Below are 19,784 nucleotides of genomic sequence, written 5' to 3'. Positions count from 1 at the left end.
ACTAACTTTTATAAAAACAGATTACCATGAAGTCTGGAATAAACAAGCTAGACCTGATTTTTATATATGGTATAATTAAAAAGGGAACAACTGAACTAACTATCTTGTTCAAACACACACATCATCTGTCTAAGACATTTTCAGATAACCAATCATTCAGGTTTGCAGAATATCAAATGCATTTTTCTAAATGTCACAAAAAAGCTGAGCAGAGTTTCTCCCAGGACACTCTAACTTTAGAATGTTTCCGTCGAGATAGATTAAGCTGTTTGTGGGAAAGGAGAGCAGAAATATGTTACCTTAAAGTTAAAGGAAAGGTCAGCATAAAGTCTGATGAATGTCAAGAACGCAATATAGAACAAAAAAGAATATGCTGTGCAAAGAAATTATAAGAAGAAAACACATATAGCAGCAATTTAAAATCTGTTTCTTTCAAAATGAACTATTTGATGATTCTTTATGTTCTTTGTCAAAATAATAACTAATTTCTCACAAAACAGCACTAGTATAATTTTGCTTTATTTTAAAAAAAAATCTTTAAGCTAGCTGGCTACAAAACACCTTAAAGAATTTGAGGGAAATAATTTTAATCTTTACTCACATCACTCTAGTATACTGTTAGTGAAAAGAGACTTTTTTAACATTTTACTTTCGTATAACTAATTATATATAACAGAACTAGCTCTGCATTCAATCTTGAATATCTAAAAGACACACAGCCGAGAGGAAAATAACGTGGAAAGCAAAATCAGCACGCGTGCTTTAAAAATTAGTATGTTTCAAAGCAAAGAGTTTTACAGAATAACAACTTATTTGCATTGTTGAAAATCAGTTTTATTCCTAAAGTAGGAACAGTATAAAGCTACACTTGCAAGAACATTCAGATAATCAGAAGAAAGCTGCTAAGTACAGTACTGATTTAACAACAAGAGATTGGTCTTCTGTGTATTACCCAGCACCATCACTTTCTCTCTTAAAACAACCAAAACTAGAATGACATGCACAGCTATTTATTTTTTGTTGATTTTCACAGGTGAGCCTTTGATGTTAAGCTTGTCCACAAAGACAGTGGATCCTCTTCCATGTTCAATGGCTGGACTTTGATGAGGTTTCTCCCTGAGAAATATACACATGAACGTTAATACCATTTTTAAAATGGTCAATGGTTTCTAAATTAATACACACTTGTTAAAAATGAATATAACTTAAGGAGAGTTTTATCTTCAAATTTCCTTAACAGCTTTGAAAAGCATATGGCAGACGACTTCTCTCAACCTTTAAGAGAGCAACAGCTGCCTTCCCGAGGCACAGTGAGCTCCTTCAGTTTAACCTCACTGTCCAACATGGTGCTGCTAGCCAGCCATCACTTACATTTAAATTAATTAAAGTGAAACAAAAAGTGTTAAATTCAGTTCCTCGGTTGCATCGGCCACATTTCAAGCGTGATTCAACAGCCAGCGTGGCTAGTGGCTACCAGATTGAACAGTACAGATACACAACATTTTCATCTTCGCACAAAATCGTTTCAGAAAGTTCTGCTGGATGGTGCTAGTTTACAGAAAATGCCATTGATACAGCCCCAGATTTATGGATCATCTATAAAGAGCATGTTTTCTCTAATTGGGAGCTGGATTTCATAGTCAAACTTAGCACTGTTAGATTTTTATCAATAAACTTTTCAAAGTGAGACAAATATCTAAAATTAATACGGAAGCAAGTTTTCTACAGAAAATATTTGGGCTCTAAATTCCTAAACAAGTATTTTTAAATAAAAGACACTAACATGAAATTCTGCACAAGGGTTGATTGGCTTGACACCACTTGCCCTCCGCTGGCGCTGTGAAGCCTCGCGCCTTCTGCAGCAGCCCGCCACTCTTTGCAGCCCAGAGCACATTTCTGTTTCAGGGCCTGCTGAGGCCAATCTCCATTACCACGCACCGCCCCCCCCGCCGACCCCATTTCTCTCTCTCGTGTAATTAGGAGTTAGCCATTTTTTCAATTTTTTCCTTAGAGAACCAAATTAAATTGTAACTCTACAATATATACTAAATATATAAAAATCTCTGTAATCTTTAAGATGTGATTTCAGCACATTTATATTTCACAGCTATTCCAAAAGGTAATTCCAAAGGAGGCTAAAGTTTTTGCAAAACTCTTCCAAAATATCTAATATCTAATACAGATGTTACATATGATACAAGTCCCTAAAAATGCATTTACCATTAAATGCTAAATTTTGACTCGCTAGGGAAGTTTTGTTAATGCCTTTCAAATACAGCCTCTTTCTCCTTATCATATCTCTGGAAAATAACATCTTTACCATGTATGACTCCCACTCTATCCCGATTAAAATCTGTTTCACAAGAATAACTACATTATAGCACATTACTTTTCCTTAGGAGGATTTTAGCCCCTATCTTGTAAAGCATAATTTGCTAGTGAGTTACTAATCATACAGCCCTAAAATATTATTGGTTTTCAGATACAAATTTAAATTTGTGTGGAATACTCAGATATAATGTAAAATTATTACATCTTTCACAAAAGATATTGTTGCTACAAACAACTTAGATGTTAACCAAAACTTCCTGATAACAGAGGTAAAATTACTAACTTTTCTTCTAGTTCTTCTTTAAAAAACACAGATTATTTTAAAAATGACTTTACCTTCTTTTAAGCTCTCGGGATCTTGAATTCTCATGACCAACACTGCGCATCCTAGTGTTTTCTAGATTGCGCCATTGTCCCCCTGGTTTGTACTTCAAAATCTCATTTTGCCACTCATCATCAAATGCGTGAGCATCACCTACATTAAATATCAAAGTAAAGGGGTAAGTACTACAGTATCAACTGTCAGTAACTGCCTCTCTCCCTACACATTTCCTTCTAGCCTGTGTTTCCATCAGCCTAACCTAAAGATAGAGGCAGGAAACTGCTTCATATATAAAGGCTTTGACTCAGGGTAGTACTTACTTTTCTGTTTGTTCCTCTCCTATTCCTATTGTTAATTTGGTTATTGATGATCCGGTTTTTCACGCACCTGCCTGGATATCATATTATTCTACCCAATGGACCCCTGGACCCAATTACACTAAGACACAGTCTTTCTTCCTGGGTCATCTCATAGTTATCATGCTTTCCTCTGCACCTGGGCCCTCCTCCTATGACCAGCACTTCCTATCAGGCTCACCGTTTTCCCTCATAATTTGGCCTCAGAAGCGTCTGTTGTCCATTTCCTGAGATAGGTTACTTATCTCGATTGTCAATCTGTGTTGTTAGGGAGTATCTAACTTCCATAACAACAACAACTGGCAAATGACAGTACGTTTTCTTTCAGATTGCCTTTATAATAATGTTGCTTCACTAAATTTTTCTTCAACATGTTAACTATTGTGAAGTACTAGGTATATATTTAAATACGACAAAATTACAAAGGTTAAAATTAAAGAAAAGTTAAGTTATTGTGGCTTCCATCTTATTGTACAAGAATAATTTTTTTTTTAAAGATTGGCACCTGAGCTAACAACTATTGCCAATCTTCTTTCCTTTTTTTTCTTTTTCTCCCCAAATCCCCCCAGTACACAGTTATATATTCTAGCTGTGGGTTCTTCTACTTGTGGCACGTGGGATGCTGCCTCAGCATGGCCTGATGAGCAGTGCCATGTCCACACCCAGGATCCGAACCAGTGAAACCCTGGGCCGCCGAAGCAGAGCACCTGAACTTAACCACTCAGCTACAGGGCTGGACCCCACATAAGAATAATTTTATCAAATTCCAACCTTAAGAGAATTTCTTTTTCTAAAATGATACAAAACATTTTTATTCAAAATACTTTCTGAAAACAGGAGATGACTATAACTTAAAAATTATAATGAGAGGATAGGACAGTGGAAGGACTTAAATGCATTGAAGAATAAATACAAAATCTGGAAAATGGAAGTATTTACATTGATATATACATGATCCATTATCTAACAATACCAGAAATTAAAATCTTATCCATGCAAAAGCCTAAGTGCCAACAATACATAATGGCTTCAATAAATTACGACCTGTTCATGATAAAACTTTCAGGTACCATTTAGAACGTTTTTGAAAAATAACATCATAGGTGACTGTTCACAATTATAATGGTGAATTAAAATAAGCACAATATAAATTATATAGATAGTAAAATACTAATTTTGAGGGGCTGGCCCCGTGGCAGAGTGGTTAAGTTCGCGTGCTGCGCTGCAGGCGGCCCAGTGTTTCGTTGGTTCGAATCCTGGGCGCGGACATGGCACTGCTCATCAAACCACACTGAGGCAGCGTCCCACACGCCACAACTAGAAGGACCCACAATGAAGAATATACAACTATGTACCGGGGGGCTTTGGGGAGAAAAAGGAAAAAATAAAATCTTTAAAAAAAATACTAATTTTGAAAAAAAAAAGTGTGTTTACATATACATAAAACTATTAGGAAGGAATACACTTAAACATTAATAGTAGTTATTTGGGGTTGGGATTATGGACATTTTTAATTTTCTTCTTTATACTTTTCAAATATACTTCTTTGATAAACAGAAATATTTAAAAACTCATTTTGCCTGCTGGTAATTTTACTAAATAACAATTCAAAAGATTCCATTTTCCAAGTATGAAACAAAAAGTAAATTATATTCAATATTACCAAAAGTCACTATAAAAAACAGATCTACTATGGAACAATAAACCTCAATTTTATTACTTTGATAAGGTATTCCCTCCATATATTATTCATAAACTACCTCAAAATGACACCTTATGAAATGTTTCTACAAAAAATATTCATCAAGCTCTACTAGCACAGCTGCTGTTTTAACTTTAAGAGGAAGACTGCTATTTTCTGCAGCAACTTACTTTCATTCATATTGATAAATTCTTGATTGACCTCTTCATCTCCAGTCTTGTTGTTCTTTGACTTTTTAATGACGTGAGCTCTGTCACGGAGATGATGACCAACGGCCATTTTTTCTAGTCCACTGTCAGAATCTCTCAGTGCTCTCCTAGTTTCCTTTATCTGTAAAAATAAAGAAAATAAAAATTAGCTGTTATTTATATATATATATAGAATGGACATAATTTTAAAATCCTCAGGGCCTGTTTATCCATAGAGGTAAGACCATAAGTCTATTGCTTTAAAAATAATGAATACAGAGTTCCACTGCCAACTTGCAGTAAAAATGTGGGCATAGTTCTTTGATATTTCCTGAGCTGCTTAAAATTAAAACGGACAAATAGAACCAATACAATTTAACCTTTTTCCAAATTGTCATCAAATATTACAACAAAGAATACCTTAACTATACAAAACTTGTTAGTGCCTTCAACGTTGTCCTTGATAACGTAATAGATGGCTGTACATGCTACCAGCATTCTTACAAGTAAGGGCAACTAATTACCCAGAAGTCATGTTGATGGCTTGAATTTCATGGCTACCACCTACCAACTCTGGGGGTCATTAGAATATTTATGATAGCCAAAGACTATCAACACGACTTGCTGTGGGACATCTCCAATTATACGGTTTACATTTAAGCTGCATGTCACTTACAGCAAGGTAAAACGTCTGAGAGGAATTAGCTGTACTACAGTAAGAACAGCATTAAAGGGTGAATCTTTTTTTTTTTAAAAGATTGGCACCTGAGCTAACATCTGTTGCTAATCTTCATCTTTTGTTTTTTTCCCTTCTTCTCCTCCTCAAAATCCCCCCAGTACATAGCTGTATATTCTAGTTGTGAGTGCCTCTGGTTGTGGCACGTGGCATGCCGCCTCAGCATGGCCTGATGAGCAGTGCCATGTCCGTGCCCAGGATCCGAACCCTCCAAACCCTGGGCCGCTGAAGCAGAGTGCTTGAACTTAACCAGTCAGCCACAGGGCAGGCCCCCTAAAAGGTGAATCTTTATACGTAAGAATAAAAAATGAACTATTCACACACATTAGACAGGCAAATCTAATTTTTTTTTTTTTTTACTATAAGTACTCAAAGGGAAGTGGAGAAATGGGAACTCTTATACCAGAGTTTGTGGGAGCCAACCTTTTCAATCACTGTGTGACAGTAACTTGGTAATTTCTAGATAAAGATGAAGATACACACCTCCTACAACTCAACAATACCTTTCTAGACCCTTTGCACAAAGAGACATTTATAAAGATGAAGAAGTGAAAAATAAGAAACACTTAAATATCTATCGATAGAAAAATAGATAAATAACTGTGGTATATTCATACTTTGGATTTTGGATACTATATAGAAGTTAAAATAAAGAAACCAGAGCTACACATCAACTTGAATAAATCTCAGAAGCCTATTACTGGGCAAAGTCAAGCTGCAGAGGACATATGCAACATGAAACCATTTATATAAGTTTAGGAACCTGTACAATAATTCATTATATTGTTCATGCTGCATACATAAGTAATAAAATTATAAAAACATGCATGAAAATAATACATTTTGGATATAAGAAAATGGTTCTCTTTGGAAAGGGAGAAGGGACCACGGAAGAGGGCATTGGACGCTCTAACTGTATCTGTAACATTTCTGCTTAAAAAGAAAACAAAACAAGAGACAACTTAAATAGAGAAAAATGTTATGATTTGACTAACCTGGGTTGAAGGAATATAGGTATCATTCTCTAGATCCTTTCTGTACACTTCAAATATTTCATAAGTTAAAATTCATTTACACATGGGAAATTAATAGAAGCAGCCTTAACTAAATTGAAGTCAGGAATGCCTGTAGGGGGCACTCCCACAGCCTACCTCAACCACTCCAAAGAGGAACAGACAGGCGCTTGCTTCTCCCACAGGAAGTACAACTACATTACTACTGAAGAAAGACTCCTCTCTTGACCAGCACAGCCCAGCCAATGAGAAACAGTGCAGCTCAGCCAATGAGAAGCACTGAAGCCCAGCCAATGAGAAACGCCACAGCTCAGCCAATGAGAAGCCAGTTGCTGTCCTGAACTTTACTTTCCCCCAATGGACTTTTGTTTAGAACAGCTCCTCCCTATTCCCCCCTTTTCTCAATAAAAGCAAGGTCCTCTCCTTTGTTTTCTGGATTTGCCTATGGTTCACTATAGTATGCCCATGCCAAATTGCAATTCTTTTGGCTATTTCTGAATAAATTGATTTTGAGGGTAAAATAGGCGAATTTGCTTTTTAAGTTGACAACTTCGAACATAAATTAAAAGCAGAGATCTATTTCATGAAACAAAGACTTCTTTTAGTGTTTACTTACCTTGTCAACATGTAGAGGTAATCAATATCAATAGATACTTAGATAAAAAAGGCAGAATGGGAGGAGGACAAAAAATGTCGCAAACTAAGTAAATACGGTTAGCTTTAATGCTTTTCTCAGTGACGTCTCCCCGCCGCCCTGTACCACATAAAATTTTAATAATTAACATTATAAAGTTCCAAGAATGCTTAGAAGATACTTACTCCTCCTGGAGCCCTCCGAGTTTGAGTCGAGGCCTGGAAAACCTTTGCTGGTTCATCTCCCACTTTGGAATAAGTCATAACTGAGGAAGAACTAAATGAATGTCCATTTGGATCCATGGAAAGGTGACCCTAGAGATAAAAACATATATATATATAAATTGTAAATCTAGAGGATTTACTCAAATATGAAGAATTAATGTCAGAGGATTCAAATAAGCAACATCGGCTAGAAGTTCTACTAAGGATACTATACTATCAGTATGGTGTATCCAAATGGCACCCGCAGGAAGGTCCTAACCTCCTTTCATTTTAGGTACCAACTCCCACTCTCCTTGTGAGGAATAATAACAAGGGATTCACTTAGAGATCCTTAAGTCTTTGGGATCAAAGACTTGTGGCTTAGGGGGGCCGGCCCTGTGGTGGAATGGTTAAGTTCACGCTCTTGGCTTTGGCGGCTAGGGGTTTGCTGGTTCTGATCCTGGGCGCGGACATGGTACTGCTCATCAGGCCATGCTGAGGTCGCATCCCACACAGCAGAACCAGAAGGATCTACAACTAAAATACACAACTATGTACTGGGGGGCTTTGGGGAGAAGAAGGAAAAATAAAAAATAAAAATAATAAAATCTTAAAAAGAAAAAAAAGACTTGTGGCTTAGATTTAAATATAGATGCTGAGCCCTGAAACCTGTGATGCTTTTATAGTCAGTGGTGGACCCTTGTGTGCAATTTTGTCAACACTGCACCAATTAGCCACATACCACGAAGTTTTATACCTCCTGTGGGTACCTCATTGCTACATTACTAAAGTCATTTATAATGCCCTAGATTGGGACACTCTGAAATGATCCTCAGATTCCAAACTGGATGACTAAAATGATATAGGTCTTCATAGAAAATCAAGTTATTATAACGTTACTATTATGAGTAGAAAGTAAGACTATTAGTACTAGTTTATAGGTATTTAGACTGTATGGATCTATTCCAGTGCCTAAACATCATTCTTGAAATTTCTGTTTTCAGAGTATTTTTTTTTAAACACTAAAACTTAATTTTTTAGATGCTACAAATCCTTTAAGTAGACAGGTTATAAATAATAAAAATATCTAAATTCAAATAAAATGTTCATTTATAATAGTGACCTTCAGCACAACAAATGTTTTTGAGGTTTACTTTTTTCTACTTTTCAAACTTAATTAATGCTATCCTGTATGTTGTGAAATCAATTTGGTGGGTTGTGACCAGGATTTTTAAAATATGAAATAAAAAAGAAAATATCAGCACATATTGTAAATAGTACGAGTGCTTTCTCATGTGACTTTGTCTCCGGTATTTTTATCAAGTGCACAGCTATTTTGTACTGAAAATATCAGCACACATCGTAAATAGTATGATCATCTTCTCATGTAGCTTTGTTTCAGATATATTTATCAAGTACACAGTTATTTTGTACTGAGTCATGATCTAAGATATATTTTTCAACCACGGTGGATCGTGGTTAAAAAAATGTTTGAAAGTCACTATAGGGTACCAATAACTGAAAACAATGTTTTGCTCATCATTTTTTTAGTACTTACAAAGTTTCTTTGTACTTCTTGCATACTGTTTCTCATATTTAACATCATTCGGTCCATTGCCTGGAAAGGGTTGACACCTGTATGCTACAGGATATTAAGAAGTATGTTATTAACTATAAGTACAACACAAAAGCAGCAAATCAACCTTCTAAAAACATCGGAAACAATTTCTTCCCAATTTGTGCAGTGGGATCTCATACAGTAACCAACCAGCCAAAGATAATTTAAGGACTTATACAATGAAAGCGATTGGTTAAAGAAAAAATTGAAGCATAGACAAAATCCCAAACAGTCAACATATAAAAGTAACACTATAAAAACATGCATAAATACATGTGTATATATACACACATACATACATGCATGAACATATAAACACATATGTCATTTCTCATCTTTCTCAAAACGTAATTTGGTTAAAATTTAAATACTGAGAGGTGCATTCTGGGCTGGGATAGCTCTGACATAGAATAGTACACATTTTTCCTACTTCCCTTTCAATACCCCTTTATGCAAACAAATAAAACTTGGGTATAAGATGCCACTGTCATCTCTACCAGCACCACATGGCTGACAAGCTGCTTCTGGAGTGCCAGCCCTCCTTTTCATCACAGTACGGTCCAAGTGATAGAAGTCACTTCCCTCTACTATTAGGCTTTCCATTTACTGCCTACCACGTAAGGCTCAGTCAGGCATATCCTTGAAGCACAAGGTATGCTCCTTTAGAAGAACAGTTAAGGATTCCTCTAGAATAGTGGTTTCTCAACCAAGAGCAATTTTGACTCTCCAGGGACATCTGGCAATAATTATACTCAGTTTTGTTTGTCACAACTGAAGAGGATTATATGACTGGCATCTAGTAAGTACAGGCCAGGGATGCTGCTAAACATCCTACAATGCATAGGACAGCCCCCAAGAATGAGAATTGTCTGACCCAAAATGTCAGTAGTGTTGAGGCTGAGAAATCCTGTTCTAGAAAAATCTGCTATTGATTTTAGGTTTTATCACTGGAACACTCACCAGAAAATAAAAAGTGAAGCACACATTCTAATGTGTCAACCACTGCATCCTCTACTACTATAAAAGAGAGGGAGTGTCTGGTTCAAGGAACTCCTTCACTCCAGCAGGAGGAGTCCTGAATCCTGAAAGGCACTGTGGTTCAATGTCCATATTTCAGCCCTTCTGAAGGTTCTGCTGTGTGCCAAGCTGGGACTCAATAAAGAATTACCAAAGGCCTGTTTGTGTTTCTGCCTTCTACTGGGTTTTTAGTGCTGATAATGATGGGAAATAGATGGGAAAACCAAATTTAGGACCTGCACTTAACATATTAGGGAACAACAAAGGCACAGTTAGGAAATATTGATATGTCTCTGGGTACACAAAGGACTGAAGTAGAATTAATCTGCATTTTAGAAATTCAACACAATTTAGAAAATATTCTAAATGTTTTGTTTCAACACTAGGTTGAGAATCAGGGCTGTATAAGAGATACAATTCATGAGATGGAAGGGCTAGCCCAAGGAAGGGGTGTGGAGGGAGGGGGAGGGGAGGAGGGGGAGGAGGGGGAGAGGGAGGAGGAGGAAGAGGAGGGAGGGGAGAAGGGGGATGAGCAGGGAGGGGAGGAGGGGGAGGAGGAGGGAGGGGAGGAGGGGGAGGAGGAGGGAGGGGAGGAGGGGGAGGAGGAGGGAGGGGAGGAGGGGGAGGAGGAGGAGGAGATCAGATGTTTGGGTATACTCTGCCCTCTTCTCACTCACTACCAAATCACCATCAAAAGATGTATCTGTACTTGCTCTGAGGCGGCCCACCACCTTGGAGTGACAAACAGTGGGGGTACAAATTAGAGCTGAGATTCCAGTGGGCTCGTAAGGCCTTCAGGAGCTTTGTACACATGCTCTTCTCTCTGCCTAGAATGTTTTCTCCTGACTCTCAGCATAGTCAGTTTCTTCTCATCATTCAATTATCACCTCCTTAGAAAGGCCTCTTCTGGCCACCTGCCTAAACTAATCTCTGCTTCATCTCCCACCTGCCACTATATCATTACCCTGCTTCATCTCCTTCGGCGTACTTTGACTATCTGAAATTATTTTGTTGTTTGCTGTGTTTTCCCACTCTATAAAAATAACCCCTGAAAGCAGGGTTATCCTCTCTGTCTTATTCACTACTCTATTCCCAATACATATAAAATAATTCCCGGCATATAGGAGGGCTCAATAAATATTTGCTGAATGAATGGACAAATTATCTGTAGCTCAGCTCAGACTCATATATACAACTGTTTACCAGATAAATCCACCTGGAAAGCACACAGACACCTCAAATGCAAACACCTAAAACTGAAATGATCCTTTTGACCATCCCTGCCCTCATATTTGTACTGCATCAATGCTCTATTCCTTAGCTCAGTGGCATTCCCATCCACCTAATTCCTCCTGCCAGAAATACGGCATAATACTTTCCTTCTCCCTCTCTACTGCTCCTTCAGCACAATCAACCACCAAGTTCTATCCATTCACCTCTTTAACTCTCTCTCAAATGAAATGATTTCTCTTTATTTCCACAACCATTATCCAAGTAAAGGCCATCACTAATACTTCCCAGAATGCTTTAACAGCCCCTGGCCTCCCTGCCTCCACTGTGCTCCCTTCTAATCTCTCTCCCCTGTGGGCACAATGATCTTTCAAAAATGAGAATCTGATTCTATTGTAACTTTGATGAAAATTCATCAACTGCTTCCCCTACTCTTAAGATAATGTCCACAGTCCTTACCAGGGCCAAAAGAAGTCCCTGGTTACCTCTCCATCCTCATCTGTATCTACTCTCCAACTCATACTCTAGGATAAGTCATCCTCAACATCTTTAGGCAAGTCACCTTGCCTCCAGGTCTTTGCACATGCTGTTTCCTCTGTGTTGAGCACTTTTCTTTTCCCCTCCCTGCACTTCCTGGCTAATTCCTATTAATCCACAAGGTTCAGGAAGTTTTCTCTGGTTGACCTCCAACCCACGCCTCCAAAGGTCTAGGTTACATGCTTTTTTCTATCTGTGCTCCCACAGCATGCTGAACTTCCCGGGCATTTTAATGATAACTCTGTGCTATAACTGCTTTCTTTCTTCGTCATTCATCCCTCTAAAAACTCTGGTCGGGAAGGACAAATGTTATATGTCAAACTTCAGGGAGACAAATGGTTGAAGTCTAGGACAAGAGAATAAAAAGAAACTTTTTCATGAGAGTGTAGATGCATCCACAGGAAATGTTCCAAAGTCACACTATTCTCTGCTACTCCTCAGATGGCTTTTAAGTGTATTAGAAACTAGCATCACAGAAAACAGGACTAAAGCCCAAGAAATAGGTGGGAGAAAAGATGGTTGCAGAACAGCTGTACCCGGACATGGGAAAGGAAAAGTAACGGAACAAACTGGCCACAGAGTCCCAGGGAAAGCAGCCAAGCTGAGCTTTTCCGCACGCGCATGTCTGCCCGCAGGTCGGTGCTATGACGCCTTGGGGAAGGTCATCATAAATACGTGGAAGTCTCCCCTTTCAACACAACTATGGGGATCCTTTTTGTAAATCGAATGTTCATCTATTACACTGTACTTTCTTTTTGAAGACTGATTTTATATATGTTGATATGACTTACTGCAAAAAACACATGCCTAAATCCTCTAAGATAAATTTCATACATAAAACTGGTTTTCAGTACAAATACTAAAAAGCCATTATGGACGTGAGACTGCATGCCAATTCAGTTTGCATGAGTTAATGAAAAAGAAATATTCGTCAGAAAATACTGCTAAAATGGTTTGTGTCTCATGATACGAACCATACCACCAAAACTGCCAAAAGGCACAAGAGAACTCATTGCCTAGGAAAAAAAAAATACAATTAACTTTGGTTATGACATTTAATGATAATCCCTGAAAAAGAGAGAAATGCACTGCATAATCACATAGTTCAGAGCTAACAAAATTACAGAACCTTCTAATCCAAAAGAACTCAATATACATTTTTAAAATTATCTGCTTATAATTCATTGTAGAGTCTGACAGAAGCCTGGCAGGCAAACAGGGAGGTCATACGTCAATTTTAAATATGACTACTGTAGTATTTATTAAAGGCAGCTGAAAGAAAAAGTATTTGCTATGGATTAAGACAAACATTTCTCAGAGGAAATGCAAATTCACACCAAAATTAATTAAAACATAAGGTACAATGATTAAGATTATATCATTTCTTTTGCTCAACTATTCTATATTTTTAAAAAGTATAGAATATATATTTTATATAACAAATCAGTTAATCTTTTAATAAATTTTTAATAAATCAGTTAATCTTGCCTATAAGCAATTAAAAGTAAAAATTATCTACATTAATAACATTTCAAAAGATTAGCAGAGATATTGGGCAAAAAAAATGTAATGAAAACCTCCTGCAAACTAATTTATGGAATAAGAAACAGAGACTTCAGAAAGGATCACACACAGAGATTTAGAAATAGAGTCTTTGATAGGCAAAAGAATGTTACGTATACTGGAATAATCAAAATTAACACTTCACAAATAGTATTCCTCAATAGGTGCAGATGAATAAAAAAATTTTTAGACACATATTTGCAAAATTAAAAACTTTCATTACTTGGAAGTTTCAAATGTTGAAAATAAATTTTGAATTTCTGGGTAAAAGGTATATATAAAGTTTTACCATCATTCAGTGATCGATAATTTTCTCCCAGTATAAGTTTTGTTGAAAAATAGAGAAAACTTTGTTTATACTAAATTTTATAATAAATTATATCAGATATAATTTATCAGATTTTTATTTTATTTAAATTTGATTAATCTTAAATTATTTGTTTAAATTTATCAATAAATTGTATCACAGTTATACTGCGTATGTAGAACAGTAATCTCCAAAGTGTCCTGGCCGCACCAGCAAAAGCCCTCTCTCTATTTCTTTTCACTGAAAGGAAAGGCAGGTTCTAGACTGACTCTAGCACCATCACTCAATCTGAATGTCAGATGGTCACGTCATATCTTGAATTATAAATTGTCTAGTTAAATAAATTTACAGATTAAATTATATAGTTTTAAACAAAACTAATCCTCCCAAAGTGGACAACTGGCTTAAAAATATCCCCACAAAGAAATCACAAGCTGAAGAAAATGCTACTAGTATAAACACAAGAAAAGAGCATAGCTGATGCTTCTCCTACGTGTAGTAGCAGTCTGTTTTCCCTCATACTATGGCTGATAAAGATGACAAATGTCAAGGATGAGCCAAAAATAAAGCAAAAAATTATTAAGGTGTCAATTTGAAAAACAGATTTTTTTTTGGAGGAAGATTAGCCCTGAGCTAACATCCGTGCCCATCTTCCTCTACTTTATGTGTGGGACGCCTGCCTCAGCCATGGCCTGACAAATGGTGTGTAGGTCCGCACCCGGGATCCGGTGCTGAACCCCAGGCCGCTGAAGCGAATGTATGAATTTAATCACTGCACCACCAGGCTGGCCCCTTGAAAGACAGATTTTTATCCACTGTGCTTAAAACCATCAGCATAATGGCTCACTGCTTAATCACAACACTTATCTTAAAACGTATTACTTCATAAAAAGAAAGAAAAGCTCTGTATAAATTTTTATTAAAAGTTCAAATAGACTAGGACAGCCAGCAGGCTCAAAAAGCCTACTGTTTTGGCTATGCTTTTTTCAGACGTAGCAGTGGTCTTTTCCATCTTCTGCAGTCAGTTTCTAATTTTCATTCCTACCTTCACATCTAGTTATAAACCACTGACTTAGAAAAGTCAGGTTGGGATAGACGTCTTCTGTTGCTATTGCTGTTTGTTTTTGTTTTCTCTTAATTAATTATTGTTTGCTATTACATAGGTCTTTCATGCTCAGACATAAACATGTCAAAGGTATCACATCCTAGGGAAAAAAAGGAGAGCCACATCTCACCAGTATAAATTACAAATGTACAGAAAAAAGGTGAGTTTTGCTTAAGAGAGAGGCTGCATGTTCCTTTGAAAACCTGCTATAACTGGATGAAATTTCTATATCTTAATTTGAATTGAATTGAATTTATTGGCAAAGGATTTTCATAGTTTGAACAAGAAAAAAATGCACTGGTGTGAGCTTTCTAAGATAGTTGCTACAATATGATGTAATTAAAGAAAAATGTATACTAAGTGATTTTAGATGAGAGGCAAGTAAACACTACCAGCAGTATTTACTATCCAAAGAGCTATAAAACTTCAAGGTTTTATGAAATGGGTTGATCTAAATCTGATATAGCAAAAATTATCATTTATTTTTACTTAATAGGTAGATAAGTACTGCAGTTTTTCTTGGGAAAATGTTTAAAGCAATGATTTTTAAAGATTTTATTTTTTTTCCTTTTTCTCCCCAAAGCCCCCCAGTACATAATTGTATATTCTTCGTTGCAGGTCCTTCTAGTTGTGGCATGTGGGACGCCGCCTCAGTGTGGTCTGATGAGCAGTGCCATGTCCACACCCAGGATTCGAACCAACGAAACACTGGGCCGCCTGCAGCGGAGCGCATGCACTTAACCACTTGGCCACAGGGCCAGTCCCCTAAAGAGATGATTTTTAAATGAGAAACAAGATGATAAGTTCACATACAGTGCTCTTTACTCAGTACTGGTTAAAAAACGCTAAATGCTTTGGGGCCTATGTGAATGTCTATCGTCATGCCCTCCATTGAGGTACCCACTAGCCACACATGGCTATTTAAAATTAGATTTGAAATAATTAAAGGTAAATTAAAAATTCAGTTCCTCAGTAGCAGTAGGCGCATTCCAAGTTCTCAACAGTCAAATGTGGCTAGTGGCTAGCTTACGGGACAGGACAGATTTAGAACATTCCCATCAGAAAGGTTCTAGAACCCAGAAAGCACTATTGGATAATGCTAGCTACAGACTTTAGCCTATACTAATGATTCATAATTTTAGATAAAAGTTAATTTATGCCACCATACACTGTACAAGGTAACATCTATTTTAGTTTTTCATTCAAATGATGGTTTTGGCCTTCCACTGTATTCAGAACTGTTTTCCTACTTGACTTTCCTTATTCAATCATGACTTCTGCGCAACCATATTACTTCAGCTGAAGGTTTTTTTTTCATTCCCCAAAACTTGATTTCAAGCCACGTTGGCGAGGCAAATATAATGTAAGGTGAGCTAAAATGCAAACGGTTATAAATTATGAATTTTACAAACTACAGTTTCACAGAAAGTTCTCTCTTTATTCGGTTATATATTTCTTATTCCAGCGCATTAAACATCCAGATGTCTAAAGCACGAGTGCCCAGGAAAGAACCATTTACTTCTACTTCCAATGGATGACCAGTGGAGTCACAGTTGATGCGTATAGGCATCCTCAATGAGAACTTTACAGCTAATTATACACAGATCTATGCTCACGAGGAAATAAAAGCGTCACTTCTTGTTTCTTCCACAAAAGCTACAAGTAGCTCATTTATGCACATAAATACAAAGCACTACATATAGTCCAACTCTTTCCTTGCTATGATTATACAGATATACAAAATACTTCAATGCTCATGTGAAAGATAAAATTTCAGAATGTCATATCTGATTTTTCTGTCCTCTTTAATAATGTTTTTTCTCTGATCTTAATTTTAGACTTTACGGAAAGTGATAGCCCTAGAAGTAAAAAATATATATTATGATATGACTATTCACTAATTAAAAGAAAACTAATTGGAATGTGAATAATATATATATTGGAATAATATATATGTGAAAAAGAATATAAAGATTACTTTCATTTAAATGGCAAATATAATTTTATCTATCAAACTTCTTAGGAATATTTGAAATATTTTGTTCTATTTAAGATTATTGCAAACAGAAAATATAAAAATATTTTTCTGGAAGTTTCCCAATTGCCCAAATCAATGTTTACTGAGTTCCAAATATCTACATTTTAATTGCAGAGATTCATCTATATAGAAATTCCTGTGGATCTGTTATTCTAGAACTGCCATTCCTGATGCTGAAAAACACAGAACTAAAATAAAAGAAAATAGTTAAGATATATAAAGACCCTGCAGGTTTTTTTTTTGAGTTGAGTGTGTTTGTGACCTTCTAGTTTTGCTCTTAGACAAGACTTATGAGAATATATTGCAGTTATGCATTGGTTTTGAATACAGTTAGAAGCTTACCTAAGTGTTGAAGGTCCAAGGTAGCAGTGCAGGAGGCTGGTTTCTCAGGGTCCGACAGAGATAAAGCATTACACGATAGCTTCGGCTACTATTTTGCAGTGGGGGAATGTTCTAATTTAAGGCACAATTTAATTTATGCTTGTTCTAATTTAAGACATGGGAGGAAATTCTAAGGTGAACAAACCATATATACATATGAAAAATAATACTTGAAGTTTGGCTTATAATATATAACCCTATGGACCTAAGGTTTTGGGAGCACAGTGGAATTCTATACAGCTAACAATTCACTGTTAAAGGATTCAGCTTTTCAAAAGATCCCTACCTTGTATATACTAGTTATCTCTATAATGTAAGTATTGGTTATATCCTTTCATCATAGACACATTTCTTTGTGAGACTTTGCTTCAATTCCCACGGGACCTTCTCACTAACTTTAAAATAAAGAACTTACAGTCAAGGAATCTTCACCGTCATCACGTCCCATGTGATTAAGAGCTCTTCCTCTACCATCAGAGATGCTGAGCAAGTCTCTTCCAAAAGGCTCAGAAAAACTTCTCATCATCTGTCGCATACTTTCTCGTTGTGCAATAAAAGAATCACTGTTGAAAACAGATATAATCATATAAGAGTAAGTGTTGAAATTTAAATAAGTAGGCAGATAAATATTACCAAGAATTATTGTTGGCTAATATGCTTGTTAAAGAGACAGAAGAAGAGTTTAGGAGTATAGAATTATCTCATAAAAACCCACTATGCATGAATACAAAAACTGTTCTCTGTTCTATTTGTTATCCACTATAATTCAGTCATGTATATAATAAAAACACACCTTTACTTATCCCTTACTGTATAAAAAGGATAAACACAAAGTAACACATCTCAGGTAGCTTAAGCCAGCACTGAGGGAAATGGTAAAAAAAAGACTGCTACCTGCCACCAGGTAGAGACCACTTTGGGCAGTCAACAAGATAAATTCTAGTGAGGACTAACAAAGAATGCTGGCTTGTTTATTTTTTAACTCTTATTTATGAAATACGAGAACTATAGCTATGTTATGAACACTGTAAAGATACAACACTATTTTAATAGACAAAGACAAAGCTACAGATCACCTCTATGAGGCTAACTTCTGTTTCTAAGAACTCTAAATACTAGAAATCACCACATAGTAAAAACATCTTCTAAGTCTTAAGACAGTGGTTCTCAAACCTTTTTTGAAATTACCAATCAACTAGTGAGGAGGTTAGAAATAGATTCCTCTCCCCCTCCCCCAAACTCCCAATGGAATTCATTAGGTCTGGGTGTGGTTTGTGGACACGCATCCCTGGTTATCTTAACTCAAGTGGTCCCTCACCCACCTCTGAGGAACACTGCCTCTTCTGTGTTTGTGGTACCTGAATTAATTAGAAGCCAACCCTCTTTCTGAGCCTAAGTTTCCATAGCTGTAAGATGAAGATAATATCTATATCCTTGTTGTTAAGATTAAATCAAGTAATCTGAAGGCACAAAGCACAGTATCTGGTTCATATAATATATCTGACCCATATAAATGCTAATTTCCCTTATCTTCTTAACTCATGTATGAATGCTACTCCCTCTTATTCTATTATTAAATACCTCTGAGAATAAAAAGAGATGTATTTTACTTAAACACACATACAGCAATAATCATATTCCAGGCACTATTCTATGTGCTGTGTAAATATCGATGGTCTTAATCTGATGTTACCAGTTCACCCCAAGTCCCATTCAAGAACCTAAAATTTTTATTGCCTTTTCACAGTGGTTTCTCAACTTCATTTCAGTTGGAAAGTCACAGACCCACTGGTTAATTCCTTATTGCTTATTCTAGAACTTAAGGCATATCCCCACAAAGCTCACCTTACCAAGGCAAGCTTCTTTCCTGTAGTCCAGGGGAGGCCCTAACAGTTTGTCTTCCTTTCAGAATTCTCCAGCTCAGTTTCATTCTCCTTAGGTCACCCTTCCCAGTTCTAATTCTAAATTCCAATCTTCTGACGTCATCATGTCAACACTGTATCACAACATAATCATAAAACCACTCAAAAACTCTGTCCTGCTAGTAATTCCAGGCAGAAAGAGCTTTTCCTTTGAATTCTGCAGTATTACTATACCAAAACCTATTTCCAGGGAGCTCAGATTCATTCACATATTATGTTGGTGATTTTAAAACAAAAAAGCTTCAAGTGCAATTGATTAGCAAACCACTTAACTGGGTTTGTGTTTGCATATGTAAAGAGGATTTTTGTTTTAATTTAGCTTTGTTCAGGTGTAATTTACATAAACAAAATTTATACACTTTAATTCTACAATTTGATGACTTTTGAAAAATGTACAGCCACAACTACCACCACAATCAAGATGCAGAAAGCCCCTTGACCCCCCAAATTCCCTCTTGCTCATTTGCAGATAATTACCTCCCTCTAACCCTAGTTATCATTAGCTGACAGGCTTTCTGTCACTATAGAATTTCATATATTGGCCTCATACACTATGTTCGTCTTGTGTAGTTTCTTCCACT

At 36.5% G+C, this 19,784-nt stretch overlaps 1 protein-coding gene across 5 annotated transcripts in view; it reads right to left on the bottom strand.

The window, feature by feature from the left end:
• Positions 1 to 812: 812 nt before the first annotated feature.
• Positions 813 to 19,784, bottom strand: part of MLF1 (myeloid leukemia factor 1) — a 43,581-nt gene continuing 24,609 nt past the window's right edge. For 2 of the 5 annotated variants that reach the window (XM_070582970.1, XM_008544822.2), the window contains 7 exons: positions 17,697 to 17,844; positions 12,862 to 12,903; positions 9,044 to 9,127; positions 7,468 to 7,596; positions 4,882 to 5,041; positions 2,668 to 2,806; positions 813 to 1,116 (listed from right to left, as the gene is read on the bottom strand). In XM_070582970.1, the coding sequence (XP_070439071.1) occupies positions 1,011 to 1,116; positions 2,668 to 2,806; positions 4,882 to 5,041; positions 7,468 to 7,596; positions 9,044 to 9,127; positions 12,862 to 12,903; positions 17,697 to 17,844 (808 nt within the window). In that variant the 3' untranslated portion in view covers positions 813 to 1,010. Of the gene's footprint in view, positions 1,117 to 2,667; positions 2,807 to 4,881; positions 5,042 to 7,467; positions 7,597 to 9,043; positions 9,128 to 12,861; positions 12,904 to 17,696; positions 17,845 to 19,784 lie in introns of those variants that run through there. The other 3 variants (XM_070582971.1, XM_070582969.1, XM_070582972.1) reach the window with 2 other exon arrangements.

This window comes from Equus przewalskii, chromosome 18 (assembly GCF_037783145.1).
Source record: "Equus przewalskii isolate Varuska chromosome 18, EquPr2, whole genome shotgun sequence".
Lineage (NCBI taxonomy): Eukaryota > Metazoa > Chordata > Mammalia > Perissodactyla > Equidae > Equus > Equus przewalskii.
The sequence above is the reverse complement of the archived record's forward strand: the minus strand, read 5'-3'. Positions and strand labels throughout refer to the sequence as shown.